The sequence below is a fragment of the Odontesthes bonariensis genome, chromosome 12 (genome assembly GCF_027942865.1).
Source record: "Odontesthes bonariensis isolate fOdoBon6 chromosome 12, fOdoBon6.hap1, whole genome shotgun sequence".
Lineage (NCBI taxonomy): Eukaryota > Metazoa > Chordata > Actinopteri > Atheriniformes > Atherinopsidae > Odontesthes > Odontesthes bonariensis.
Genome location: NC_134517.1, coordinates 18,620,633 through 18,633,595, shown reverse-complemented (window position 1 = coordinate 18,633,595; position 12,963 = coordinate 18,620,633). Strand labels below are relative to the sequence as shown.

At 40.9% G+C, this 12,963-nt stretch overlaps 1 protein-coding gene across 5 annotated transcripts in view; it reads left to right on the top strand.

Moving 5' to 3' along the window:
• The window catches only part of myo16 (myosin XVI), a 106,948-nt gene that overhangs the window by 37,058 nt on the left and 56,927 nt on the right, over positions 1–12,963 (top strand). For all 5 annotated transcript variants that reach the window (XR_012772546.1, XM_075479463.1, XM_075479464.1 and 2 more), the window contains exons 3-8: positions 1,146–1,216; positions 1,608–1,751; positions 7,964–8,072; positions 9,760–9,884; positions 9,982–10,107; positions 12,736–12,811. Coding sequence is in view for 4 of the 5 variants with exons in the window: in XM_075479463.1 (XP_075335578.1) it covers positions 1,146–1,216; positions 1,608–1,751; positions 7,964–8,072; positions 9,760–9,884; positions 9,982–10,107; positions 12,736–12,811 (651 nt within the window). In the remaining variant the exon portion in view is untranslated. The remainder of the gene's footprint in view (positions 1–1,145; positions 1,217–1,607; positions 1,752–7,963; positions 8,073–9,759; positions 9,885–9,981; positions 10,108–12,735; positions 12,812–12,963) is intronic.

Genomic DNA, 12,963 nt, shown 5'->3' with positions numbered 1-12,963 from the left:
GATGCATGTGAGGCAGCACTAATGGCAGAGCTGTTCTATGAAATCTGTTTTTACAGAGGAGTACTTTGGCACCATACTCATGCCGATGTGACCTTTCAGCAGTGATTGAACATTTGTTGCATCGTGCAGAACAGATTTTGGTCCTTTTTATCTGTCTGCTATCTGGAGCACAGCTGTAGCTTGTTAATCAAGGTTAATGAGTCATGAATAGAGAGGCACTTGTTAAGATGTTATAGAGAGTGTGGAAATGTATAGGTCGGTCTACATTCGCTTATCAATTCTGGCCATTTTGTGTTTATGAATTGCATTGCTTAATATTGTAATGTGCTACTTTATATCTTCATTTCCTGTATTCCACTTAATCTATTCAGTAGATTTGCGATTTTTCTTTAGATAGATCGGAATTTTCTGCTCCATCTACTGTTTTAAAACATGACTGGTCTGTCTTTAGAGTGCGTATGTGACTGGGTTCAATTATATTATTTAAGCCCGTCTGTGCAAGTCAAAAGGCTCCTAGTTGGGAGGAGGGTCATCATCAGGGTTAATTGTATAGAATCACAAGAGTGTCTGCCGTCATAGCAGCTGGTTTTGCTCAAAAGCTCTGGTGAACTTTCTCTCGTTGTCCACCACTCTGTTTATCTGTCTTACACTCCAGCGCGCCTCCATCCCCCTCCCATCCCTCTTGCTCTCTGTTTGCTGCGTTCACACTGATTCCCATGGAAAAATATACAAGTTGTGTAGTAAAATAACTGTGACCTTGTTTAGACTACCACTCTCCGCTCGTCTGTTTATGGCCGACTGCGCAAACTTGCTCTTAGCGGCTTGTGTTTTCTTCAGCAGATCCGTGTCAGTGTGTTAGTGGGTTGTGCGGATCTCTTGGGCTTATAGTATGTGACGTGAATGCGTGTAACCCTGTGGCTTTCTTACCTGCTCTAGGGGGAAGGACCTACCAAACATTCACGCTCGCCTTAACACTGATCCACAGTGACGCTTCAAAGACAGTTATGGGACGCCCTTCACTTATTGAGTTGGACAGCTCTAGAGGCGGAGATCAGCGTGTTTATGCCTATATATGCGTCTGTGTAGCACACTGCCTGTCTTCACACATGACAGGTGTTAACACGTGGATGTTTATTGTGTTGCAGTGTTGCGTCTCCTCAAGGAGGGCGCGGACCCCAACACTCTCATTCCCTCTGGAGGATCATTGCTGCACCTGGTAAGATACACTCAAAGGTTTTAAATACGAAGGAACAGGAGTGACATTTTTCCCCATAATTCCTACTTGCCGGCTTGACTAACCATAAACCCAAGCATCCATGATTGTTATTTTTCCCTGCAGCAGTGTTGTCACTCCCCCAACACGCAGATGTGCTAGTAACCATCTTCAGTGCCTTAATCATTATAATTTTGCAAACTCCCCTGTGGCTGTACAAGAATATAATTATCACCACTGAAAATTATGCTTAATAGATTTTCACATGCATTAATCACCACGCCATATGGACTGAACCATATATGTTGTGTGCTGTTTATAGTCAGCAGTGCCTCTAAAAACACTCATTCTTCAAACTAGTAATAAGGTAATTTACTGTTTGTGCTCTCCGCAGTGCGCTCGCCACGACAATGTGTTCGCAGCAGAGCTTCTAATTGAGCGAGGCCTGAATGTCAACCGGCAGGACGAGGACCAGTGGACAGCCCTCCATGTAGCTTGTGCGTGTGACCATGCAGACGTGGTCCTGCTGCTGCTCCTGGTGAGAAAATCGCACGCAAGTGTGAAACATGCAGTATAATGAGAGGAGTTGTTCAGTTTCACAAAAACAGACACACAAATATATGTATGAGGTTGCACTTTTTTGGATGCAGCTACATATTTTTTATTTTTTTTCCATAGAGCCCTGAATTCTGAGTGTGTCAGCTACAAATTAGATTAGTGCTTTGGATTTGGTTGGTGTTCAAGTTTCATTGTGAATTAGCTTTGCACTGGTGGCTCTGTCCGTGTAAGTCCTCAAAAAATGTTCATCCAAGTGGAGCATCTTTCATTGATTAGTGTTTGTGTGTTGCTGAGGGTCCTTTCCTCAAAAACCCGGCAGAATCCCTGAAAATGAGAAGATTTAGACATTCTGCATTAGCATGATATCAAAGCGGAGGCCTATTCTGTAGAGGATGTCTTGACAAGAGCTGTGGTTGTACTGATTAGGTCCATAACGAGAGCTGTGCCAGCTGCAGGGGAGGGCATGCACATCCAGCGAGTCACTCAGTGGGCCGCGACTGCTCTGCTGGTGTTGATTAGACCCAGGGAGGGTTGACTGCAGTCAAAAGCTCTGCAGAATCCCGTGAAACCCGGTTCTTTTGATTGGGTCCTGAGTGATTGCTGGTGCCTTTCTGTGAGGCAGGAAAGAGATGATCCTCAAAGGGACGGATACGTTTGAAGAGCTCCCATTCAAATCGCGTGCAGAATAAATGTCAGACATTATTGTAGGGCCTCTGGGTTCATGTATGTGTTGCATGTCTATGTATTTGCATGCATTTAATTTCTCTCCTAGCAGAGAGTCCCGCAAGCTGTCTCGTTTGATGAAAGCGCAATATAGTTATTCTAAATGCATTTTAATCCAGTGAGTTATGCATTATGATGACCAAACTATGAGAGAGGGAGATTTGATATTGTGAAGAAAGTGCTTCCAATTGACTATGGAGAAAGTTGAGGAGAAAAAAGTGGAGTTCAAACATGTTCCCAGTCTCCCAAAACTAAGACATTTTTCAGCTTTCAAAGTGCAAAGGTATATTTATTTATTTATTTCTACCCCTACCTATACGTGTGTGTGTGTGTGTGTGTGTGTGTGTGTGTGTGTGTGACCTTTTGTGTGCTTGTGTGACTGTGACAACATTTGGTTCAGTGTCAGGCCTGGTAAGACGACACTTTAGTTTCCAAAAAGAGGAAAAAAATGTGCGTGGAGATGCACTTTTCTCTTCAGCATAAGATTTCTGGTATACTTGACATGGGAAGACGGATTATAAAAGGAGTGCTTGAGGATCTTCCTGTCTGCCATTGCAAAAATAGCTTTTGGGCAGCCATTTCCAATAGAGATGCAATGTCCTTGTTCTCCTTTTTATTAATTTTGGCACCCATCTCCGCCACTGACCCAGACAATGCTCAGTCACTCAGCTCTGTTCCCCCACCGCTCCCACACCAGAGCTGCAAGTGGGAGATCTGCACCCAGAGTTGAAAAGGTTCACATTTTAATGGGAACAATGGGTCTTACAAGAGGAGCTTGATTATGCCATCCTTATCTTTGATTGGCAAAGGAAGGAATTTGCTGAAAATAGGTTCCCCTTTCTGTGTCCTCTGCATGGCTGTCCTTGATTTCCTGTATCCAGTTTATACACAGAGGAACAGACTGGTTTTTGCTGACAGAGATGTTACCAATCTTGTCTTATGGGCAAAGAAGGGGGGGCGGGCTGATGAGAAGTCTGTGTGCACTGCTGTTCTGCACCCGGACCGACCACAATAATTCTCTTATCTCTTACTTCCAAACAGCAGGGAAGCAGGCCATTTCTAAACTCTATTATTTTCAAGCCATTCCTAAACCCATTTAACTCTATTTTTGGTTAATGTTTGTCATTAGTAATGCTGCAAGTCACAGTTGATAGTATTTAGGAGATGGGTGTGTAGTCTTTATAGATGCTCGTATAAAGGACCAGTATTAGTATGATGAATTGAGTAAAATATTCTGATTAACAAAAGAATAAAAACAAAGGATCTTTCTTTTCAAATAGTTTTTTTTTGTGTATTTTTGTGGCTAGGATATTTTAAACTTGTCCCATGCACTAACATCGACAAAAATTCTTGCTACGTATGAGTTCTGTTTGTCTTTTAATCAGAGGCACAGCCCACGGGATACTTATGAAGTCGTATTTGATAAGAAGTCAATTATGACTTCCTCATTTCATCTCCTATAAAATTGCAGTAAATGTCGATTGCACGCTTAGCCTCATTCGTTTTCAGTTTCTGTGGGAATTTGCCACCTTTTGGCTCAGAGCGGATAACGTTGAAAAGAATTTTGACCACCAATTAATTTCTGTTGGTCAGCGATCGCCTTTGTTGTTCTCTCTGTCGAATCCTATTTTAATGCAAGTTGTTTCGTGTAATCTCTGAAATTGTACAAATGTACACTGTAGCTGTGAGCTCCAGAGAGAATAATCTGCTCTGTCTCTGTTAAAAAATGCTGTCTCTTTTCTCGCAGTTTAAAATGAAGCGGAGGTAAAGTTGTGGAATTGACCCACTTTCCATGCTTGTAAATGAAGAATTTAAAACTGAACTCTGAGACTTTTGAAGTGAAATCATTAACGGCAAGCCTCCGGCTGTGCAGGACTCCACTTCATGTCATTTCAAGTACTTTTTTGGTTTTCTCGCTAATGATATTATGCTCTCTTCTCCAAACTTGATAATTGTTCTTTAAACACTTTTTGTACAGTCCTATCATCTATGTATAACCTGTTTTAAGCCCCAAAGTTGCTCACAATAATCCTGTGAACAAACTAAAGGTTAAATGTAGCACCTTTGATTGACTGGTGTTTAGTTGAATATGTTATATATTTTGTGACTAATCTATGTTTTAGAGTGGACATAACAACATTTTCTTTTTCTGGAAGTCTTGATATCAAGAAAACGGGGGAGAAAATAAAAATGGGAATCGTAACGTACTTTTTCCCAGCAGGCAATGTTGTTAACACAACATGATAACATGGAAGCCACAGTTTTTTGCTAAGCAAGTGATAGTTTGGCAGGTTTGACAGTTCATGATGCCATCTCAACACTTTGACTCACCCAAATCTTCCAGCGTTTACATGTTTAGCATACGGTAAGGTACTCCAACTGTGTCTACTCTAAACATAATTAAATCCTTCGAAAGAGACACAAAGCTTGATGCATAATCCCTGTAGTTAAGCATGTGGGAGAAAATGGGTTTTGCAGCCTAAAAATGTGCTTCAGGTCGCAGCCACACGGGTGTATAAAGTACACATCACATTTGACCAATCACATCAGCTGTGTAGACGGCTGTATTGGATAACATAAAAGCCTATCGTCAGACATTTATGGGACAGATGTCTCAGTGTATGCAAGCCATTTTTACTGGTTAAATGTCCACTGTAAAAGTGTCCAGCTGAGCAGTCGCTTCCCCCAGGGACAGCTTTCAGTAAACCTCTGCTTGTTGTTATCGATTGCTAGTGGTCACCGTGTTACACAACTGAAACTCAGGGAATGGGATATTAACTGATATCCATCTTTGGAACGTCCAAGGTGGATCCATCATATTGTGGTTTCCCAACGTTGGGTTAGGAGTCAGTTTGTTAACCCCCTGCAGACCGTCAACCAACACCAACTCATTTCTTTTTGTCAGCATCTGTCATGTGAATTATGATGCATGTCTCTGTTTTGATGGCCACCATTTTCTGGGGTTTTTTTTTGTTGTTTTTTTTCAATGTAATCTGTTTCTGCTGATCTTTGAGCTTTTTGTGCGGTAATGACACTCTAGACCAATTATGTCTTTTGTTAAAGTTTTCTGTTGCAGTTAGATTTTTGTACAGTTAAGTTCAGAATGTCAGGTTTTACCTTTACATTCTTCGAAGGGCTTTGGTCTGTTATTTGTGGCATTGTGACTAATGCACAGAAAACAGTTATGTAAAATGATGCTAAAACTGATAATGTAAAACTACTTTATTCCATCATTGTTGGTATTTTGCAGGATTATAGAATGTAAAATCTTGCGTCGTTTGCAGTTCTGAAAAGGAAAGCACACCCTCTGTCAATACACATTAGAACAATGCATGAAAACCATCTGATCCTGACTAGATCTTAAAGTAAGGTGAATCCAACCTTAAATGTACAACAACTAATGAGATGACATTACACTGTGTCATTACTTATTTAACAAAATAAGTGTGCAAATAACTTGGTGCCACACATGATTTGATAGCTTTTAAAGGCACCTCGAGGAGGCCTTTTTATGTAAAGTTTGCATTTTGTTTTTTTTTCTTTTAGATGCAACTCTGCATACCTGTGCTGTGCTACCTTGTTCTTTTTAAAAAATAAAAATACCTTCTCCAAGCACCTCTTCCAAACAAACCATGCTAGTTCAGTTTTTCTCATTAACTAACATTTACCTAAAATGTAGCTGTTGGGATTCTTGCAGTTTTTCTGAGCATTGCACCACCCGATCTTGGGTGGGAACTTGTTGGGAAGATTTAACAAGTGCCTAGAGTGAATAATCAAATCTCCAACTTATTTGGAATTGGCCTCATCGTCCTTCCCAGACTGTTGTGCAGCAACAATTGCTTCTTGCCTCTGCATTTTGCGTTAGTTATGGCGGATAAACGACACAGTGTAAAATCAGTTGTTGTTTATCTGAAGTTGTACTAAAGTTAAAGATGTGGTTGCGGTCACTTCTTTTTTTTTTTTTTTTTAAAAACAACAACTATTATGTCGTGATATTTAAAACCTTAAGAGTGAACATAGTGTACTTTCTTTGCCACTGTTTTCCTTAGTTTGATGCTTCTGCTTTTTGTAGAGCTGCAAGTAAAGGTGATGAGAGTGGCCTCCTGGCCAAGCAAGATAGATTTGTATGCCAAGTTATAGCTTAATTCAGCTAGACGTCTATTGACTGTTGCCGGACACTTCTTCACTCCCAACTGTTTTACACGCACAAGCATACACAGACAAAATCATACACTTTAACCATGGCACCCTGAGAGGAGCCCTTAAGCTCTAAAGGAGGTTTTGTGAGCACAGATATTAATGATATGCTGTTTTATGGAAGGAGTACAAACAGGTCATGAGCAGGATAAGGGTGTAGAGCAGAGTGTGTGTTGTCTGTTTGAATGTCAGGTGGGTTTGCTGCTTAGATGTAGCACTCCTCGTATGTTCTCCCTCTGACTCACTCATGATTTCAGCGGCTGCTCTTCACCGGTGCTTCACATTGTGATAAGGTTTCCTGCTTTTCATGAATAGTCATGAAGCAGCAGCTGATAATTATTAATGTTAATGTAATCTTTTTGTTAACCCCTAACTAACCCTTATTAAAAAGTCAGTTTAAATTATAAATCAGTTGGACAGCTCCAGGCTGCTTTCAGGATTTAAGATGAACTGGTTGTCGGAGTTGAACCGATTTCATGCTGTTCTGTCAGCTTGCTCTTTCGCTGCATTTTCAACCCTCGTCTTCCAATTTTTTTTTTCACTTCCTCTACCCCTTCTTTCTTTGCCTGCCTGAGGACTGGGTCATAAATCTCATTGCCACACTGCAACTGTGTTGTTAGAATTCTATTTGCTTTAAATATTAAACAAGGACCCTCACTTACAGTCCCCAACCCTCTTATCGGACCTCGTCCAGCTATGATCGTTACACAGGCCTCTCTTTTATGGTTTAGTCAAACCACAGGGAGCGATTTATGGCATAGATTGTAACGATTGCCACTTGTCTGTTACTTTCAGTACCTTAACCCAGAGAGGGGATGATAAAAATGAAAAAGACAACAGGAAGGCTCTGTCCCCGTCCTTTTTTTTTTTTCCTACAAACTTACCTACCATATTGTAACCAACTACTGAGCCGTCATCAAAGTAACAGTCATTAAAGAAGAGGGAAAGGCCTCTTGTGTTATCTCATGTGACAGAAGGCCACAATGACAGGGTCCATGTCGAGTGCACACATTAATCTTGTCACATACACACGCACACACCTCCAAGTGATGGTAACCAGTGCCCCAACTCTTTATAGCCCCCCGCAGTTATCTAATGAGTTCTTTAATTCACTGTATTGTCTCTTAACATCTCCGTGATTCTGTTCAGATATATGCCGCTGGGGAGACAAGATAATTAGTCCCACTTAATTATTGATTCAAGACTGATAAATGACCCAAGCTAAAACGCAGATTGTGTCTTTTCCACTGTTTTCTGCCCCTCTTCTGAAAGGCTGGAGTCAACATTCTGCTGCAGGACATCAACGGAAACATTCCTCTGGACTACACCTTCGAGGGTACAGAGAGCAGCTATATCCTCCGAAAACACCTGGACGAAAATGGTAAAGCTCTGGTGGCGACTTTGACATTTCCACATTGATTATGGGTTCTTCTCAGTCACATTTGGTGTCTCACAAACATGTTGAAAAAGAAAAATTAAGCATATTTGGGTGAATGCTTCTATTCATGTTTAAATTAGGAAGCAATGGGATGATATGAATGGTTAGCATGAGGTGGTCCATCTGTGAATGTGTGCCTGTGTGAAGGTGAAGTATACCCACAGGCCTGATAATGTCAGATTGTGATAGGGGCAATGGGGGTCCCACAGGGAAAAGAGGTCGCTGAAGCTGCGAATGAGAGAGGTGGAGGCAGAGGGAGTAAAAAGCAGAAAAGGAATGACAGAGGGAGAAGCAGGGAAAGATGCCAAAGAAACACAGAGACACACACACACAGTGAAAGAGGATCAGGAATCATGCTGGCAAAGCCAGTCAGAAACGGATACAGACAATGATGGAGGGTTTTTCCTCATCCATCTGCCAGACATCACATGACAAATGTCAGCTTCTAAATTAGGACAGCTAACTTATCAAGCTCAGACCACCGTACACAGAAACACACACACACACACACACACACACATAATGATTCCCCAGTCACTGAGTGTCGTCTTCTGTCTGCCAGCCTCAGTGGTTATATCTGAAACCCACCCCCTTCCCACTGGGTTTTGCCACCATGAAACATACTCTCACTCACATGGGCTCTCTCAGCCTTTGTTGCCATAGTAACATGGCTGCATGCTCTCTATCCTTATCAAGTTTATATGGTTATGGGAAAGACAGACTGTCCATGAGTCTCTATCAAAGGGTCAGGAGGTGAAGTGTAAATGTCCTTTAAATTTCCCAGATTCTTCTCATTGTACTAGCTGTCACTTGCTTTGCATGCTGCACTAGCTTCATTCAAGCCGTGGCTCTGTGGAAACTGGTAATTCTCAGCTAGTCTGATGTGCTATTGCTCCTGTTAGTACGTCTTAAATACCTCTGGATTCCGAGGCTCTCAACTCTTTTTAATGGCAAACTTATTGATTCACTAATTCAACCAATGGGTTTGGAAAAGTCCCATTAGTTAGAAATCAACAACCTATCCGAGTTACATATAGGCTGACTGATAATCAATCTATGCTATTACGGCTACCAAAGTTAGATTCATGGTGTGCGTGTGATCACGGAGCAGTGCATTGATCTCCATAACTTGGAGCAGGCGCCCTTGTAGACCTCAGTTTCTCTGTGTTGGCCCAGAACGTGGGTTCCAATGTGGCCGACTGTTCAGCACAGTCAGCTCCAGCAATCCCCGTGCCAGATGACAACAAACAAAAATTCCCTGTAGCACTTCATTTTACCCTTGAATTTTTTTTTTAAAGAAAGTGGCTGCCCTGGTTCTAAAAATTGCTCATTTTGAACTGTAAAACCAGATGGAACCCTGTACTTGAATGTAATTTATTATGATATGGGACCATTACTCTTGAGTACCGTATGTTCTTTATTTTTAGAATAGCATTCACATCTGCTTCTACTTTCCCGAAAGCAAACCTGAGCTAAATATTTCCCTCTTGTGGCTTTGTTTTTAGTTTAAAGCTCGGTAAAGAGATTGATACCCTTGTACAGTTCTTGGCAAAAACTTAAAAGATTCAGTAGAGATCCTTTAATTATGATATCTAAAGAAAAGAGTCATGTTAGTGTTGGTGTTTTTTAGGTGTAGATGCGTCAGCCATGCACACCATGAAGACGCAGAGACCCAGCACCATGTTATCTGATGTTAAACAGCTTGTTGCCACGGCGGGAAGCCTCAACCAGCCCAATGATGACGGCGTTACTCTGGTAAATATATCCGTGGTGTCTTCACCTCGTTATAATTTTCTTCTTCTTCTTTTTTTTTTAAATACAACTCTCTCTTTGCTTTTTCTTCACTCTGAAGATCCACATTGCAAGTGCCAGTGGTTACAGAGAGGTGGCGTCTGTGCTACTGGAGAATGGCGCGGACCCTCATCCAGCTGACAACAACTTTTGGACCCCCCTCCATTTGGCAGCTAAATATGGGCAGGTAACTTACAAGCAGCACTGAAGTGTCTTAATGTTTTTCACATTTTTAGCAGACCCCTTATCCAGTGTGAGAGCAGCCATTAGGGAAATGACGGGGAAATTATCAATGAATGGATGCTCAGATGAACATGGTTCCAGTTATCTGATAAGCTGCACATTTTTTTTTTTTGCCTAATGATCAGAAACCATGAAACTGCCGGCACATAGCCGCACTGTATAATTTTAAATTAGCAGTTCAGTGGTTTCTCTCAGAACAGAGGGGGCTGATTTCCAGATGAGCGGTTGGAAAAGAATGGAAGTCGGATCTGATAGTTTGGGAGGGTTCCAGCTATCAACAGAAGGAAGTGTTCGCATTCAGATATTGTTGACCCAACTCGATATATAATTAGTCTTTAGGCTGTGTGTTTGCTGGCAGAGAATGTATTCATTCGGAATTTGGTTTATCTGTCCTAAAGCAATCTATTATATGGACATCCTCTGCCTTTGTTTTCTCTCTCTACTCTTACACAGTTAGTTCCACCAGTTGTTAGATGGTCAGTTGATAATTAATGAGTAGATCCACATGCACAAATCCAGACCGCAAATGGATTTTAACCTTCTTATATCTCATACATTATTACACAGCATCTGTGTGTGTGTGTGCACTATGTAAGTGTATCAGACTTAACAGTGTTAGTCTTGAGGATTGGAGAATTGATTGGGTTTTCTTTGCAAGTGCTAAATCACCTCGTTGTCTGCTCTGTACTAGCTCCAGTGAATTGCCTTCTGCATACAAACTACTCCTTACATCACCTGCTATTTATATTGTTCTTCTCAGATGTTTGCATGCATCCAGCCCTGTAAATCACTTTTGGCACATTTATTAATATGAGATAAGAACAAACCATTTCTCGGAAATGCTTGCTAGCAACTGTAGCCCCAGCTGGTACATTAAAACCCAGAAGACCCTTTGTGCTTGGAGGCAAACATAATAGTCGCACCCTTTAAGAAGATGTATAGCCCTATTACTGCGGCTAATTTAGGTTACCTGTCCAGGTCTTGTGATAAGTTTGACCCTGCCTCTTGGCTGCCCTGGTTGGAGTCGAGTCTTTTTAAGTTGTGCACCCTAGAGAGAAAAAATGTTTAAATAGTTTTACATTGAATTTTTAGATAATAATGACAGGGTATTAAGATAATGCCATGCTTGGATTGGATTAATTTATTTAGTTGGTAATTAAAGCAACAGCAAGATTTATATTGTTTAATTTTCTGAGGAACTTTAATGATAATCTCAAGATTAGGTTTTACCTCTGGCAAACATTTAGAATGTTTACTTTTAATTGGCCCCTACTGAAAACGATTCTGTCTTTCTAGAACTGCATCACAAAACTACTGATTTGTACCTTCCGATTCCTATGAACTCATAACCTTTTCTGTACCCTCTTTCAAACTTTGACCTGCTGAAGAGTTCAGATCTCATGGCGCCACCGACATGTTGAAAGTATATATAGAGCGTCAGTGTTGTTGTGTTGAGATGCTGTGGCCTCATAACTGAACAGCTGATGGCATGGTTCATGGCTAGTCTTCTTAATGTGCTGTGTCACTTCCCCCTGAATTACACTGATGTTTCATTACTGCACTGCATTACAAGACATGTGGAGCTGATGCTTATAAAGAATGATGCAGGTAACATGGCCGCTGACTGAGTGAAACTGCCTTGATGTTTAAAATAAGAGTGATGATTTATTGATTTTGTGATCTAAATGGGTCTTACTGAAGTGGGACTGATTTTTATTTTTCTCTTATACACTGAATTGGTTTGTTCCAACTAAAAGGCATACACATGTTGCATTTATGGAATGGTGATTTAGCTGAAGTGTAATTATATGGCTTATTGCTGTTTGAAGTGTCCTGAGTATAATGCTCAGATGCTCAGTAGTTAGGATTAGAGCCTGTTGGACAGGTTTTAAGTGTGCTGTAGCTGTCTTGAATTTCATTTGATTCAGTTTTTCCTACATGATTGAAAAATAACCAAGATTCTCATTTGCTATCTTACCTATTCTTTTCTGCTTGGTCTGGAGCCCGCTGCGTTGGTTTCGGATGCACAGGGTTCCCCCAAAGCATTACTCTTGGACACTTTCCTCATCTTTAAACAAGTACCTTTAGCTCGTGCCACAGTAATAGAGGAGCAGACTGAAGGAAGTAACGATAAAGATGGGACGAATGTAAAAAGTAAAGTTAAAAGGACCGGTTAAAAGTTAAAAAAGTGCCATGAAAGTCTCTTCACCAAGCGTTAGTTTGAGATGAACTGGGGATGATAACGTGTCGTGATTTCGTTGACTTCAGCCACACACAAGATGTATTTTGGCAGAAAGACATGGTGTATTGAGGAAGAAAGGAGACCTGAACAAAGTGTTGGTCTGAGAGGAAGTCCTTGACAGAACAATGGGGAACACCTGCTGCTGCCTGTTGAAAGTGTTGAAAAATTGAAGATATCACATTGAAATATCTATCTTTCTCTGAAGCTGTAACTTTATTTGCCGTGACTTTGTTGAGGGCTATTTTTTAAAACAATAAGTGATCTGTTAAGTTTTTTTTTTGTTTGTTTTTTTTCACTTTGATTTGTCAACGTTTCTACTATCTCTTACAGACGAGCATCGTTAGCCAGCTCCTTAGGCACGGAGCAAACCCGACTTTGATGAACTGCAACCAAGACAAGCCATCTGGTAACACATTTACTGTACACATTTACACAAATGTACACGTGTACATGAGCATACGCACACAAACACTGCAGCTGGAAAGGCCAAATGTAGTTTAGCAGGTAGGGGGTAATGAAGCAGAAAATAGAGAAATTGATTTTATAAGCAAATTCAAA